The sequence below is a fragment of the Chroicocephalus ridibundus genome, chromosome Z, assembly GCF_963924245.1.
Source record: "Chroicocephalus ridibundus chromosome Z, bChrRid1.1, whole genome shotgun sequence".
Lineage (NCBI taxonomy): Eukaryota > Metazoa > Chordata > Aves > Charadriiformes > Laridae > Chroicocephalus > Chroicocephalus ridibundus.
The window spans coordinates 36,441,928-36,458,024 of record NC_086316.1 but is presented as its reverse complement, the minus strand read 5'-3'; the positions used below and the strand labels follow the sequence as shown (position 1 = coordinate 36,458,024).

At 37.0% G+C, this 16,097-nt stretch overlaps 1 protein-coding gene across 3 annotated transcripts in view; it reads left to right on the top strand.

Annotated features, from left to right (window-relative positions):
- SYK (spleen associated tyrosine kinase) overlaps nucleotides 1-15,752 on the top strand; it is a 58,915-nt gene extending 43,163 nt beyond the window's left edge. Inside the window, exons 7-14 of one of the 3 annotated variants that reach the window (XM_063320948.1) lie at nucleotides 470-538; nucleotides 7,304-7,328; nucleotides 7,991-8,168; nucleotides 9,440-9,649; nucleotides 10,083-10,272; nucleotides 11,654-11,794; nucleotides 12,027-12,139; nucleotides 13,700-15,752. In XM_063320948.1, the coding sequence (XP_063177018.1) occupies nucleotides 470-538; nucleotides 7,304-7,328; nucleotides 7,991-8,168; nucleotides 9,440-9,649; nucleotides 10,083-10,272; nucleotides 11,654-11,794; nucleotides 12,027-12,139; nucleotides 13,700-13,772 (999 nt within the window). In that variant the 3' untranslated portion in view covers nucleotides 13,773-15,752. Of the gene's footprint in view, nucleotides 1-469; nucleotides 539-7,237; nucleotides 7,329-7,990; nucleotides 8,169-9,439; nucleotides 9,650-10,082; nucleotides 10,273-11,653; nucleotides 11,795-12,026; nucleotides 12,140-13,699 lie in introns of all 3 variants that reach the window. The other 2 variants (XM_063320947.1, XM_063320949.1) reach the window with 2 other exon arrangements.
- Nucleotides 15,753-16,097: the final 345 nt, after the last annotated feature.

Genomic DNA, 16,097 nt, shown 5'->3' with positions numbered 1-16,097 from the left:
TTTTCTTTGGAATTAATAGCAGTTTGTGTGCTTTTTTGCTTTAGTAACCACATTGTTTGTTGTAAGACCAAGGTGTTTTTCAAATCTTGCTTGATACATTTGTCATACTTCAAGACACTGACATTATCAACTAATTGACATTGCTAGATATGTTGTGGGGTGGCTGAAGTTCAACAACTGAGGCAGGAGAAACATACTGTGTAAAAGATCTCGGGAAAGGCCAATGAGCTTGAATTTAAAAACTGTCTTAAGGTCTATCTACAGATTGAAGATGGTTTGATAGTAATATAGTTGAAAGAAAATTTAGTACTAATATTTTCTATATGATACTTGTTTGATGCATCATATGTGTACTTGCAGGCACACACAAGAGAAAGGTTGGGAGTGTTTTGTTCTTGTATACATCTGTTTTGTAAAAAACTATTTTTCTGACACATTTACTGTTCCTCTTTGACATTGTGGTTTCTAGAGTTGGGCAGGAGGTGGAATTATCTCAAGACTCAAATCGTACACCTTTCCAAAGGCTGGCAGCAAAAAGGTGCCTCATATAGTCTTTTTAGGTTATTGACTGAATTAAAAGGACTTACACTTGACTAATTTCACTCCTCCCCCACCCATCCCCCACCCCATCCCCCTTTTGGCTTGCTGTTACTAAACGTGTGTTTCAGCTACTAACAATCATATTTTGCAGATTTTATAAGCTTTCTGCTTCTTTCCTAATTATCTGCACAATTATGGCCTTGATTTTATAACTAAAGCAATGGTTTTAAAGAATTTTTTTAAAATTGAGGGACTATTTTTAAGTAATTTCTCACATCCTAAAATATTAGTGCGGATTTCAACATGCGTGCAAATAAGTTGTGATAAAATGTTTTTCAAAAAACAGTCACTTACAGCAGAACAAAATGATATTTCTACTCTGAAGTATCATTCCTAATAAGAATATTAGCTTGCTTACACAATGCTATTACTGAGCATATTTAGGGAACAATTTGTTAAAAACAGACACATAATATATTCTGATGGAATCTGTATGCACAAATCTTGTTAGGCATTGACGTTAATTACATTTAGGTGAATGTAAGATGTCACAAGGCCAAGCTGAATGGGAAAGAGGGTAAGATGTCAAGGTGTCAAGGGGAATCCAGCCCTGTACTAATGAAAATGTTGCTGCATGGCCAGGAAATTATGCTGTCCAGTAATTGACGTATTGTGAAGCATGTGGTTAGGATCTTTGTTTGCATGCTGAGAATAACATGTGTGTCCCTGTTCCACTCATGAGTCTCTCTTTTCATTTATTTATTTATTTCTAGTTGTTCTTCAACAAAAATGAGCAGGCATAAAAAGCCCTAGAGGTACACTGCTGTTCAGACTGAAAAACAGTGTTTGACATATACTGCATTTTATAATCCTGTTAAATAATAATTATTCATTTTTTATAACTTCAGTTCACTTTTAGATGGAAGTACCAATAGCTGTTATCATCTGTATACCCTTACAGGACCCACGTCTCATTTTTAGTGTGTATAATCTTGTACAAATACATATACAGTGTCAGGGCATGTTCTAAAGCCATCTGAAAAAAAATGCCGTACTATCACACATTAGACAAAAGAAGTATTTTGGTTTCGTTCAGGAAAGTGAGTTGTGGGGTCTGAATTCTCTAGACGTGGCTTTGGTCACTCTGTTGTCTGTTCACTTGGTAAAACCCATGCTTCTTTCTGGTTGCTTTTTGCAGTCAAATACCTGTTTCCTGCCTTCTGGGGAACATACACAGAGTACAGACTGAAGCATATTGGCAGAGAAAGACCAATCACTTAAGCAAAATAATTTCAGAATTCTGGTGTGATCACCATTTACGTATACTTAACACTGAATACTCAAACCCACAAATTTCATCATCCTGCCAAATGTTAGACTCTAAACAAAAGTCCTGCTCTGAACATTTCCAAGATTTGCGATCCATTAATTCCAACATATAGAGTTTACTTTAGACCTGCTTAATTAGGCAGTTACTTCTCTTACGTCAAAAACTTTCAGACTGTAAAACAGAAAATTTACACTATTATATTTATTCAGTCTTGAAAATTATGGGGTCTTCTAATTTTCATAAACTGGTTATTTGGATGTAATTTTAGACTCAATCAAAATTTTTCAAGCTGTTATACTCACTAATGTAAAATTGGCAATTTAGACGACACTTTAAATGAACTCCTGCCACCTAGTGGAGACTACGATATCTTAGCCAAAGCTCATTGAGGGTTTGGCTAGTAAGGTCTTTGTCATGCAGTGTTTTGCTATTCAGTTTGATTTAGCAAAATAAGACGACTTTATAGTCTTACATATACGTTTGCGTTTTTGAAAATCAGAATTATTAATCTGAAAAGAAATCACACTTGCTGTACTAATTACCTTCATAAATATATCCTTTACCATAAAATTATAATCTTTACTATAGAAATCAAACTTAGAGAGGTTATAGCCTTTTCTTTCCTATTTTAAAGCAAACAGTAAGTGGGTCCTGTTCTCATTGCATCAACTAGATGCTATCAAACCTGCTTAGGAGTTATCCTATTAAGGCCTTATCCATGCATAGAAAAGTGGTATTCCTTTTACTAGAAAGTTATCTTTGGGTCAATGCAAACTCCCTGCCTCCTGCTTTCTTCTCATTGTGGATGTGGCTATATTACAATAAAACTGCCACACAAGTACAGCCAGTCCCTAATAAGGGGAAGAACGGCACATCTAGATTAGCTTAACTATGGGTACTTGAGAAGTTTAACCAATGAAAATCAAATCCTAGCGGAAGAAAAAAACTAAGTTGATGTGAAAACAAGACAGGCTTACAACACCTTTTTAGTATGAGAGCATAAAATGACAGTCTGCCCCATAGTTTACAAGCGTACATACCACAAGGTGTCAGATAGTATGTGCCATTTTTAAGAGGCTCCTCTAGTGGTCTCTTTTCTTGTATGGTCCATGGTCATTTTGCCCATTCTCTGCATCTTGTAAGAATACAAGGAGTAATCTCCTACCCTATACCATGGTTGTATTGAGATAAACCTCCCTTTGTCAGAAAACTATCTGCAGATTAAAATTGCTGGGCTTAAAGTGTAAGGCAGAAAGGACTCTGGATTTAAACAACAATTAAATAAAAGGGAAATTTTATTGTCCTGTTACCCAGACCACTGTACATGCAATGGTACATGCCTCGTGCACCATTTCTAGTCAGCCTCGCATGACTTCAAGAGAAAACCTCTAACCAAACTTCCAACTTCTATCTTTCTGCTAGAAAATCCTATTCAAAGGCATTGCCACATGCCACAAATCCATAACTGGCAGGACTAAAGAAAAACTTATAAGGTTTTCTGAATGCTGCACAATATTCCCAGATTACTGATATGAGCTGAAAATGTGCCTGTGAAAAATCAAATTGCAATTCAACCAGAAATATTAATGAAAAAACTATTGTTAAGCATTTTAATCAAACTGCAACAATGGGGAATATCATTCCACGCATACCTGCATATGAGTTAACTCAGCTAACACGAATCATATGTAAGACATTATCACTCATCTTAAACATGAGCAGCTCTCTGAGAAAGAGAACCTGCTTTGTTAGATTTGGTGTCACTGTGTCACTCCACAGCTGCGGAGTTTTATTCACAAGCACAGGAGTGATGCACTCTTTTTTTTTTTTTTTAATGCAGTTCCTGAGCAAGAGCATCCAGTCCTTTCTGATTCTTCTGTTTTGTTCTTGAATTGCAAAGAGCAGAAATGTCTCTATATGTCCCATTTGAGGAGTCAGCTATGTCATGGCCAGAGCTATATTTTTAGCAGCTGTTCTGCTCTAGTGAATGTATTCTTAAGATTTATGAATTTGGTGTACATGAGTTCTGTTTGGCCAGTCCAAAGTATGCCAGTTCGTACCATGAGACCTAGGATCAGGGGTATTTAACTACTTGTCTAGTCTGCAACTAATACTAGTCACAGGAGACCTTATACCCTCCAAGTTTTTTAAAATTTGCAGGGTTATGCAGTACTGGCTGAGTACTTCTTAAGTGGTTTTGCCCTGTTCAACAGCAATCAAATGAAGTTACTTATCAGACCTATACAAGGTGTTGCGGTGGAGTTGGTAACTTCCATCATTATGACTCAGCCTGCAGGGCTATATTTCCATCGAAAAAGCATCATTTCTTCAAGTTCATAAGTTCATAAGTTCAAGTTCTTTTGAAATATTTAGCTTATAATTTTCAAAGGCCTTTCACAAAGAGCTTGTATCTCATTCCTTGTAAGCTTGGGTTATGATGAGGAACGCAATCTATTTACTCATCTAAAAATGAGGAAGATCTGTTGAAGATGTACCTTTTGGTGGGCTTTATATACCTCATTATGTAACAGCAACTACACAAACTCTATACAGCACCTGACTGTTTCAGATACTCCCATCACGCTTTTCGGTGCACAGTTGAGGTACTCCCCACAATGAACAGAGGATAATTGATAATCCTATCAAAGCTTTCAAAAAGCAAAGGTGCCCCAGAGCAATGCAGTCTCTTCTAGGTGTCATTTTCTGAACACTTTGCATTTCTATCAGAAAGATTATTTTAAGGGGAAAGTATGCAAAAGATACCCTTTGAAACTGTGATTCTATCATTCCTAAGCATTTCACAACTTTCCTTCCAGTATCCTGGAAACTGCCACCGAAGACTCAGAATCTCAGTCCCTTTCTTACGTAGTCACCATATTTTTCTCTTTTTTTTTCACATTCTCCTTTTTGACCCCTTTGCCAAGAAGTGTTAACCAGACACTTCCATAAAATACATGCAATGTGGCAATTTGCACCTGCTTCCTTTGTACTTGTATCTGTCTAGAAACAGGTATTAATTTCAGTCCATATTGCTTTGTATCCACTCAGTTAATTGATTCCAATTACCTTCTGAAATGTAAAATGATCTCCCTTTTGAAGTATAAATATTCCTAACGTAGGAAGGAAGGATACATCAAGGAAGCTATCCAGTGGAACTATAATCAATTCTCAGTAATACTTAATGGGTCATAGTAACTAGCAATAAGATGAAAAACCCTACGAAGCCTTGATGTGTTCTGAAGCAATACAAGATATGTGAAATATAAAAAACTAAAATTACAGTGGTCTCAGTAACTGTAATTCCATCTGATTTGTTTTTGCTTTGCAACAGATGAGTAATATTGTTGACTGAACATAAGCATTTCCCTATACATTGTGACATAGTATAGGAAAAGACTGTCATAAGTGTTCACAGTGAAACTGCCAGCCCATCACTTAAGAGGTTTTGAATTGAGATCCAATCTTAGTGGGGGTTTTTTTTGAGTTAGTGAATGGCCTGTGTGTAAAATAGAATGATATGGGTCTTGGAAATACAGTTCTTAACTTGCAGACCTGACAAGGTGTGCCAGGCTAGAAAAACAAAACTAGAGCTGAGGATCTTGTTTTATACCATTCATTTCATAGAATCATAGAATGGCTTAGGTTGGAAGGGACCTTAAATATCATCTAGTTCCAAACCCTTGCCATGGGCAGGGATGCCTTCCACTAGATGAGGTTGCTCAAAGCCCCATCCAACCTGACCTTGAAAACTTCCAGGGATGGGGCCTCCACAACTTCCCTGGGCAACCTGTTCCAGTGCCTCACCACCCTCACAGTGAAAAATTTCTTCCTAATAGCTAATCTAATTCTACCTTCTTCCAGTTTGAAGTCATTACATTTGTCTCCTTGTTCTTGAGATTGGCAGGTCACTTTGGTCCCTGACCTATCTCAGAACTGTCTCAGGGCTCTTGTGGCTTGCCCTGACAGCAAATGATCTTTCAACGCTGTTCCACAAGAATGGGCGACTCAAGTCAGAAAGATTACCCTTACCATCCTTGAGGCCACCATGCTCACCCCACTAGTTCACGATGTTGACAAGTGTTGGCCTCCTAGTCAGGGTTTGCTGTAAAATCTATGTAGTGAAACCTTTTCTGCTTCATCCAGCTGGGCATATCACTTCATTACAGTTTAAAGGTCTGTACCACCCAGGTCAGGCATCTGCCCTACAAAATGCAGTTCCCAAGTGGTAAAACTTCTATTGCACCCAGTAATTCATTCCTGGACATTTCTCAAGCTGTTTCTCTTTACTTAAAAACCGCAAGTGTTTCAGGCAGAAACTTATGCCACTGAAAGCTTCAGTTATTAAAAAGAAGAATTATATACTCAAATATTTGCAAAATAGCCCTATCCAGTGTTTTGCAAGTACAATATACCTTTGTTTCCTATTTGAGCTGACCGAATCATGTTGATGTTTGAATTTCTGGTTTTAAAACACTCTCTCAGGAGGCTGAGGTCACTCATGAGTAGAAAAATTTCTACATTGAGAAAGAAAAGGGGACTAAACTGCAGAAAAAAGTTCTGTAATTCTCTGTTCCTGACAGTTCACAGACAGAAGAGAGCAGATCATAAATTTCTCTCATCTATACTTTATTGTGCCAGCCTCATCCTTCAGCCAAGGAGCTCCAGAACACACCATGTTTCTGCTGGGGTGGTCTGTGTGCTCCATAATATTCTTCTGACAAAAAGTAAAGGCAGAGGGATTGTATTTCAACCAGATCTTCAAGTAAGAATTAGGTCATTTTCTCCCTCCTCAGAGCAGGCAGACAGGCCTAGTATCTGGTCCATGATGTTTGTCTATGACTTTACACAAGCCTATTAAAATAATTACTTTTTACCCCAGTTTCTTCCAAATGGAGTCACTCTATAACATCCACAAGAAAAACAGGGAAGTATTTTTTGTTTTCATTTGTGCTAGGAATTTCTCTATGGCCTAGATATGGAGAGAGAGAAATTGCAGAGGGAGGAAGGACAGATTAAAGAGAAATCCTTATAGACTACTTGTGTTACAAAGCAGATTTGAAAAAAGCATGTAAAATTAGTATCTGCAGAATAAGATTTGTGCATGACCCATTCCAGTTAATTCTCTCAGATCAAATGCTCTGAAATATTTGTAATAACTTTTTATGCTTTAGCAGTGTATGTTTCATTTGGCCTGCATATTTACTCAAGCAATAACCTTCAGAATAAAAATACTTTGTTGGATCCCTTTCTTGCTTTCTGATTCTCACCTGTGTGTCTCTTGCAATCATTACGCTATAATTCTCAGAGAAAAAAAGTGCTTTTAACTTATCTATTCATTGTTAAATATTAAAACTCCATGTGCTACAGCTTCAGCCATCTATTGGCCACCCACCTGATGAAGCACCTTTTAATCCTTATGTGCTGCAAAGGAAGAGAGGTCTTACAGGAGCAGAAAACGGTAGGCAGTGTAATTTACGTCGTTAAAACAATTTCCTTCTTTATGCCAGAGATTTCTCCTCAACCCATATTTCTTTTTTTCTTGCATATATTTCACACCATGTTGCGTATTGGTATAGCCACTATCATAGCTCAAGTCTGTTAGCTGGGAAATCACCATCTGTAATAAAAGCCATTTAGCAGAAATCCCTTTTTCCATGTTGAAGTAAAAGATTATTACTTCCTTGACTTAAAAAGCTGCATCCTTGCACTTCATAAAAAGAAGTGTGCCCTGCTGCATCCACAGTGCCAAGCTGACGCTTGGGCTTTCTGTAAAATGAAATTAAAGGCGAGTGCCTAAGAATAAACTACATATAAGGCAGCATTCTGAGTTGAAGAATTGTCTGAGTTAACTAAGGAGAAGCCTTTAACCCTCCTTCTGTCAAGGAACCTCCTGGTTTCTCATTACGCAGGTGCTCAGTAGTTAGAGCATGTCACCAGGTGGAGTTCACTCTGTTTTGGGGTGTTCTAAAGTGCCTGTAGCTGGATTGCATGTGGTTTTTTTATAACGCCCTCATAAGTGAAACACACTGATGTTCCTGAACATAGAAAGGGTGAATATAGTAGCTATGGCAGCAAAAAAGTCTCACATAATGTCTAATTTTCTCATTGATTGAACTGCAGGTGATCAAATAGATGCCTTACCCATGGATACCGAGGTCTATGAAAGTCCATATGCTGATCCAGATGAAATGAAACCAAAAAATGTCACTCTTGACAGGAAATTGTTAACCTTGGAGGAAGGAGAACTTGGCTCTGGCAACTTTGGTACTGTAAAGAAAGGGTTCTATAAGATGAAAAAGTAAGCGATTCCTTCTATATTCATGGAGTCTAATATGTAAAAACTCTAGCCTTTATTTTTCAGAGCAGCAGTAATTTTTGCATGTCATTTGGGTTGACAGACTCTAAGTCATTTGGGCTAATATTCACTGTTTTCTCTCTTTGTACATACACTCATTTTCTATACAATCATTTTCTTTTCCTCTGTTTGCAGACACCTCTGCCTCCAGGCATAGTCACCTCCCAGCTGTTATTTTTTGTCTGTAAAGTGGGAAAGTGCCCCTTATGGCTGTTTTTTCTCTGTCAGGGATAGTAGAGTGGGAAATCCGCTGCCTTCCTTCATAGTTTGTATGGGCAGTCATTCCACTCAGTATTTCCCATCTGCACAAACTCTTTTTGAGAAATAGCATAGTACCATGGACAGTTTACTTGTAGAAAAGAGAGTTTATCCTAAAAGAAGTGTGACAAATACCTGTTTCATGAAGCTGCAATGTTGATTTTCAAGAACACAGAATATGCTGTGACCTTTTTTATCATGTAATTGCAAGAGGAACAGACCCTGTTTATACTGGCAAAAGTAGGAGCACCTGACTGTTCGTGCATTTTCACAGTAAAATGTTATCAGTATGTTATTTAAGTGGCTAGGCTGATTATGTGTATACTTTCACCGCTTGAAGCTTGAGGCATTTCTTTAACCAAGGGTTTCAGAGCTGGGAAGGGTTTTTCTTTTTCCAGTATGGTCTGCAGGGATTTAAAGGGTTCTGGTCCCAGCTTATGTATTTGCTAATCTTGTTTCACACTTGAGCTCTGTTGATCTCATCAGTCACTCTTTCACTCAGCTGTATGAGCTGAAGGTTGCAGGAGTAGGCTTAGTTTCTCAGGATTTCAGAGCACTACCGTGAGGCCTTGCAATGTTGTATTCTAGTCTTACACCCAAAACGCCCCAGGGCTTAGAAAGGCCTTTATAGCTTTTCTTGTCAGAAAAGCTTTTTGGCATTCTTGCCAGAATGGGTAAGAAAATTTTGTCTAGTACATTTGTTTTCAGACTTGTGAAGACATTTTTATGACTATTTATAATTTTCTCAGGTTCTTTCCATTCTCTTTTGCTTAGTTGTCTTCTGAGCGTTTCATAGAGAGATGTTCCTGTTACAGTTGTGTTTTTTCCCCTCTGAGTGTCAATTCTGTCTTTTGTCACAGTTTGTACTATGTGCACAGAAACATTAGCTGAAGATTTTGTACATTTGCACACAGATTTTTCAGCAACTAATCCCAAAACTGAATTCTTTTTTATAGGGGTGCCAAGCCAGTGGCTGTAAAAATTCTTAAGAATGAGAGTAACGATCCAGCCATAAAGGATGAATTACTGAGAGAAGCAAATGTAATGCAGCAACTGGATAACCCATATATTGTCCGAATGATAGGCATATGTGAAGCTGAGGCCTGGATGTTAGTAATGGAAATGGCTGAACTTGGGCCATTGAACAAATTTTTGCAAAAAAACAGGTATGTAAGTTTTTGATTCTATTTCATAGGGTTTATCCAAAGGTGATAGAGGTCCTTTTTTTTTTTTTTTTTTAAGGGCAATTTTAAACTGACATGTTGTTAATGTAATATTGATTGTAGTTACTCTTCACTGGGACATGATTATCTTGTACATGACTCTTAACTGTCAAATATTTCTGGTAAATAAGTGCATTTTGTATAAATGAAAGAATTTTCATATGTCCTTCAACTGCTCATTTGTTGATATGATTACACATCATCTTGCTCAGCACATTCTTATGCTGCCTGTTCTAATTAAAGCTTAGCTAAACATAAGTGGGTCAGGTTCCTAGTACAATGTGGGGAAGTTCAGAGTAAAGTTTTGTACTTGAACTCCATGAAAAGTCATGAAAATGAACTTTTGACCTCTTAAAAATTCAATTATGATTTTCAGACATGTCACAGAGAAGAATATAACAGAGCTGGTACATCAGGTTTCCATGGGGATGAAATACCTGGAGGAAAATAACTTTGTTCATAGGGATCTGGCTGCAAGGAATGTGCTATTAGTCACCCAACATTATGCCAAAATTAGCGACTTCGGACTTTCTAAAGCTCTTAGTGCTGATGAAAATTATTATAAGGTAAGGTTTGCACAAGACATGAAAGTCGCATAGTAGCATTATAGCTTAATAAGGTTATTTTTCAGTTGAAGTGCAGTTATTTTTAGAAGTTGAAAATTAGAAATAGTATGTATCATGCATTATTTTACAGCCTGATAGTAAGGTCACTGATTTTCAAAATGTGTGATCAACATCAAGACATGTGTAGGCACAAAAAAGCTCCCTTCTTTTATTTGCTTACTTCTTTCATTTACTTTTGATAAACTTGTCATTAGAAGGTTGAAATTTATGGTGGGAGTGAGATACCTCCTTATATACAAGGGGGAAAATGTCTTTGTTGCAGGTGGGAATTTTTGGGGACTTATGGTTTTCACCATGTCCAAGGAAAATTTAGTCTGGCACACTGTATTGTTGTCGAACAGAACGGAATTTGGGAAGTTTTTTGAAAGAATATAATTGGTAAATAATCATTTGATCAAAGCAGAATTTTTTTAGCTTGGTTTTAAATTCATTGGATCTCTGTACAGCTAAAAGGACTGAAATAACTGCCACATTTAATAACGTAAAAACATCCATGGGAGACAAAGGCTCTAATCACATCTGCAGCTTTTTTTCTGATCTATTGCTTTTACAGTTCAAATTATTTCTTCTTTCTGCCTGTTCCCTTTCATTGGCTGTTCAAAACTAATAAGTCAGACCATGAAACACTGCAGAAGAGGGGCAAGCACATACTCCCTTCTGATGACCTTCCTATGGGAATAGTAACTGCTGCCAGAAAGGACTGTAACATCTTAAATCACTGCCACTAGCTAGCCAGAGCTTCTTGTCAGAGGTGTGAAACCTGGTATCAAAGGCCCATTCCCTTTACAACTCCACAAAATGCAGTGGGGTTCTTTCACTACATCTAGCACTGTGCTGGGATAACTTGACACTTGCATTGTCGAAACACAGTGTTATGGCATAATTTAATCAAACTGCAGTTTGCCACAAGGCCATCGCTGTACCTTGAAATCAAGTAATAATGAGACTCAGTGCAGCTGGGTGGGTATCTCTTCCCTGCTGTGGAGAGCCTAGATGAAAAAATCTTACTTTTAAAGAGCAACTTTAAATTAAATGACATTAAAAACATGACTCCGGGTCTTTTAGCTAAGCTTTGCTTTACCATAGATCTCATTTCAGTGCATTATTTTGAAAGTGGAAAATTAGGAACAATTTTGTAAAGCTTTTGAAGAAGCTGCTACCCACTCTGTCTCTAATCCCAACTGCATAAGAAATGTTACAGTACTTAGTACAAATGTGTGCAGACTTAAGTTAACTTGGTTTATATCAATTCTGATGTTGTTTACTACTTAGCGCTGTCTCTAGCCTGCTTTTTTTCCTTTCTGTTATGACTTTATTTTAGGCACAAAGTCATGGAAAATGGCCAGTCAAGTGGTATGCTCCAGAATGCATGAATTTCTACAAATTTTCTAGCAAAAGTGATGTCTGGAGCTTTGGGGTTTTAATGTGGGAAGCTTTCTCTTATGGTCAAAAACCATATAAGGTGAGTATTTCTATCTAGCTTTTTTTTTTCTGCAAAAATTCAGAGCAAATTTTAACCAATGTCTTTTCCTGCCTACAAAGGGCAGGCCTTAGCACCCCATCTGTTGCAACAAACGACTCAAAGGATAGTCCAAAAATCAACTCCAAGCCTCTATTTGTTTTCTACTGGCATGTATGCTGTAATCATTTGCAACTGATGATTGATGATGACTGTTCTGGTCACCCTGTTCCAGGGAATGAAAGGCGGTGAAGTTGCACAGATGATTGAAAGAGGAGAACGAATGGAACGTCCTGAAGTCTGTCCAACAGAAGTCTACGATCTAATGAAATTGTGTTGGACATACAAGTGAGTGTGATGTGATGCTCTCTCTTTTAATATAAGTATATTTTAATCTAATTAGTTAATAGCCAGAAAGGGTATTACAAAATACGTCATTTCAGCTGGTCTTTAGCTTACAAACAACCTCCAAACTATAGATTCAGTTGCACTTTCAAGTGAAAATTATTGAGTGTACTACAAGAAGCTGATTGTGTGCAGCTCATTTTGCTGGAACAGTTATGTACAAAAAATAGAGTATCATAAAAAAGAAGTAATTCCAGAAGAAGGTCAGTGTGATGTATTTTGAAAAGAAATTTTGAAATTAAGCAAATATTTTTGTTTCATTTTGGGTTATATTTTATTTAATTTTCATTTTCAAGACTTTACTGAAATTTCAAAGTCATATTGCCAAATTATTCTTTCCATTCCTCAATAATTACTTGCTTGGACCTGTTTTTCTCTTCTCTCATTTACAAATATACTCCAATTGGATCTACATTGACTTCCTATTAATGAGAGGTAAAACATCTTTTCAGATCATACCTAATATGTCAGAAACATTTTTTCCGATCAATAATAAATCAGAAGTTAGAATTATGAAATATAGAGAAGAAAAGAAAAAAAGCCTACCTGATAACTCTTTTTCAATTAGGATATTGCAAAAAAATATTTAAAATGTTTCACGATTTATCATTTTAAACTGTTTCATTGAAGTTACTTTTAGCTGGAGGAAGATCTCCATAAAGCACCCAAAGTCACTTATTCTTCCAGTTCGCTATCTGAATAATATGTGTGTCCAACAAAGGTCTCTGGATTCCATTTAAGGAGCTGTGGTACTTCACTTCTAGGTACTTGCTTCTTTGTTAGTTTTATTGCACCTAGTATTCTAGAAAGAACGTGGAGCCATAAAATAATTTCATCTTTTGGTTTGACTCAAAGAATGCCGTAACAGTTCTAGAGTGAAAGGGTTCATTTTTTGAATTATGATTAACAAACATATAACGCATGCTGCTTTTTATTTGTACTCAAATATCTTTAGTAGTGGAAGGAAAAAGAAAAAAAATTAAAAAGAAGGCTCAAGTGGCAGTGTAACTGTCTCAGTATGTAATGTATTATTGTAAGGGCTTGTTGTCAGTTTTATTGTGTTCTCCTAAATCAACAGAGTTGCAAGTATAGGGGAAAGAAAGACAGCCTTATAGTGCGTGCCTAGGCTCCTCTCAGTGGTGCTAAGTGATTCTGTATGCCTGTAGTACCAATTATAAGGCAGATATTGCACTGTATTGTAAGTATTCTTTTATCTAGATTATTACTGAAGTAGAAAATGAAATTGAGCTGATTTACCATTTCTTTCTTGTAGTACCTTCACTAACCACAAAGTAATAGGCATGATAGTAAATCCACTGACTGCATGCTCTGTAGTAACATTTGCCACTTGGTATAAATTTCTATCATCATTTTGGTAGCCTTAAAATATCGTGAACAGCTTTAAATTAACTATCACTGAGGTAAACTCCCAAACATTACAAGGCTCACGCGCTTTTACAGCTGTCTCCTTTCTACACGGTGATATTTTTCGTCTTTTCACAGTGTTGATGACCGACCAGGATTTGTTGTGGTCGAGCTGAGATTACGTAACTACTATTACGACATTTCCCACTAACAGCATGAAGAACAGCAGCTTGCGTGACTCCAGCCAGCACCCTCTGAGAAGCAGTTCAGTTTCTGAAACCGAGACTTTGATTTGTGTACTGCCGCTTTCACCCTGCAAAGCTCAGAGCTAAGCTCTGTGTCTGTAGGATTGCCTTTTCTTGCCTTCTGTGCAATATCCAGCCCCAAAATAGAGTGTTGAAAGTGGAAAGGCCCCAAAGTGAGCAGCAAGGACGTCAGAGCAGATGCTTATACTTTTGCTACATTCCATTTCATTTTAGTTACAGCTTTATTGGCATTACATTTTGTGGTCATGTAAGATCGATTTAAAGTCTTTCAGCCCTCTTCATCTCTAGTATTTGAATTGGGATTTAGGTTCTTGTTATTAATATTCTTAGCCCTCAAATACATTAAGAGTTGTTCCAGCCTTCCCCCCTCCCCAAGGAAGAATAGCATAAATATTTCTCACAGTGAAGGAAATTCACTGTGAAAGTGTGTCAGTCGCTTTGACTGACAGCATGTTTGATTTTACCCCCAAGCCCCCTTAAAACCAAATCGTATTCTTCTCAGTAGTAATGTAGGCAGAGAGGAACTGGGAGGTGTGAATTTCTAACATCATCATCTCCTTTAAATGTGACCAACTTCTCTCATTCCTCATCTCATGTGGAAGCCCAGCTGTCCCTCAGGGAGTTATTTTTTTTCCTGTTGAAACCTGGGAACTCAGGGGCTTTCTCTCATCTTGGAACAAAACGTATCAGCACCTAAGACAATGCTTCTGGTTTCAACACAAATTCCATCACTGCATTCCTGAAAAGACAGCTGTACAGTGAAAGGTGATGGAGCAGCACCTTTCTTTCTCTGTGGTGTTTCAGCCTTCTCGAGAGATATCTTTTCCACGTGTCTCTTTGGGTATACCAAAGCTCCTTGTGTTGTGTTTTGAGCAGCAATCATTTCTACCTTTTTTCAAACCTTTCTTGAAAAGCAGTGTTAGTATTCACCACACCTTATCGTCTCTAAAGCTAAATTTCACCCCTATCTCAAATATTTTAAAATAGGCATATGGACACTGAGTTCACTCTTGTCCACTCCTAAATGCTAGGTTTTGTACTGTTATTAATCCCTGTGAGCATCTCAGGAAAAGCTATTTGTCTTGTCACTCTTCTGTAATGCACTGTGGATGTCCATTAATGTGCAAGTATAGCAATAGCAAATATTCTGGTTTTACTCTTATGCTTTGTTTGTCCAGTCTCATTTTAAATAATATAGAGCTCTGAATTTCTATTACTTATTCTCACAAGCAGATACTTTACTGGCATTTACATATATCTCAGGAGTCTACATACATTGCATCTACTAGATATAGAGATTTTAGAAGAATGTAAAGAACAAGATTTAGAGTTAGATATATTTATTGCATACAGCTGGTTAGAATATATGTGTTTAATTGTGTGAACAGGGTACTCTTAGAGGTGCAGTAATATTTTTTTCTCTAGCAAAGAAACTGTGTGGGCAATTACAGTGAGAAAGTGTGAAGTAATTTTCGTAAGAGATGACTATAAACAAATGTAGGAGTTACTGTATTTTTTTTTCTTTTTACTAAGCTTATGGTCTATTTTTCAAAAAATACCTGGTGATTTTTGGTAGTTTAATCTTGGGTGTCCAATGCAAGACACTTCAGAAACCACTTGCTACTGAAAGATACTGAGTGCAATAGACCATGTTTCAAATGTGACCAATATTAAAGATGACCTATTTTCTGTTTGTAAGAAACATTTTTCTACAAAAACATCTTGTGTAGAAGTTAGCCATAGTTATATGTAGATGTTTTGTCGCTTTAATCCTCTTGCAGAGAAATTGTTAGCTCTATGTGTGCAATTAGTACATTCATGGGGATATTAGTAATAAACAAATTGCACAAATCTTTACTAGCCAGTAGGTGGCAGTACTGAATTTCCCTGAGAGATTTATCTCTCTCTCTCTCTCTCTCTCTCTCTCTCAAAAAAGTGTTACCTGATGCAACAAAACTGGAGAAATATTTCTTACCCTCTCTTCTGAGTGAATGTCACTTTCTGGTGTTACTCGATTATTTTTAACTTCACTATTATGTACTAAAAGTTTACAATAAGAACATAAAGTATTGTGAAATAAATGGATTAGGTTTTAAAATTGAAATTAAAGATGCTGGTTTACAAAATATGTCATTTTAACAAGAATCCTTAATATTCAAGTGTTTTATAAAAAATGCTGATGCTGTGCAGAGGGTGTATATTTACTGAATTACTGCAATTGTTGTGGAAGATTGAGATTCTCCTGTTGACACTGAAAGGTACCTGACACA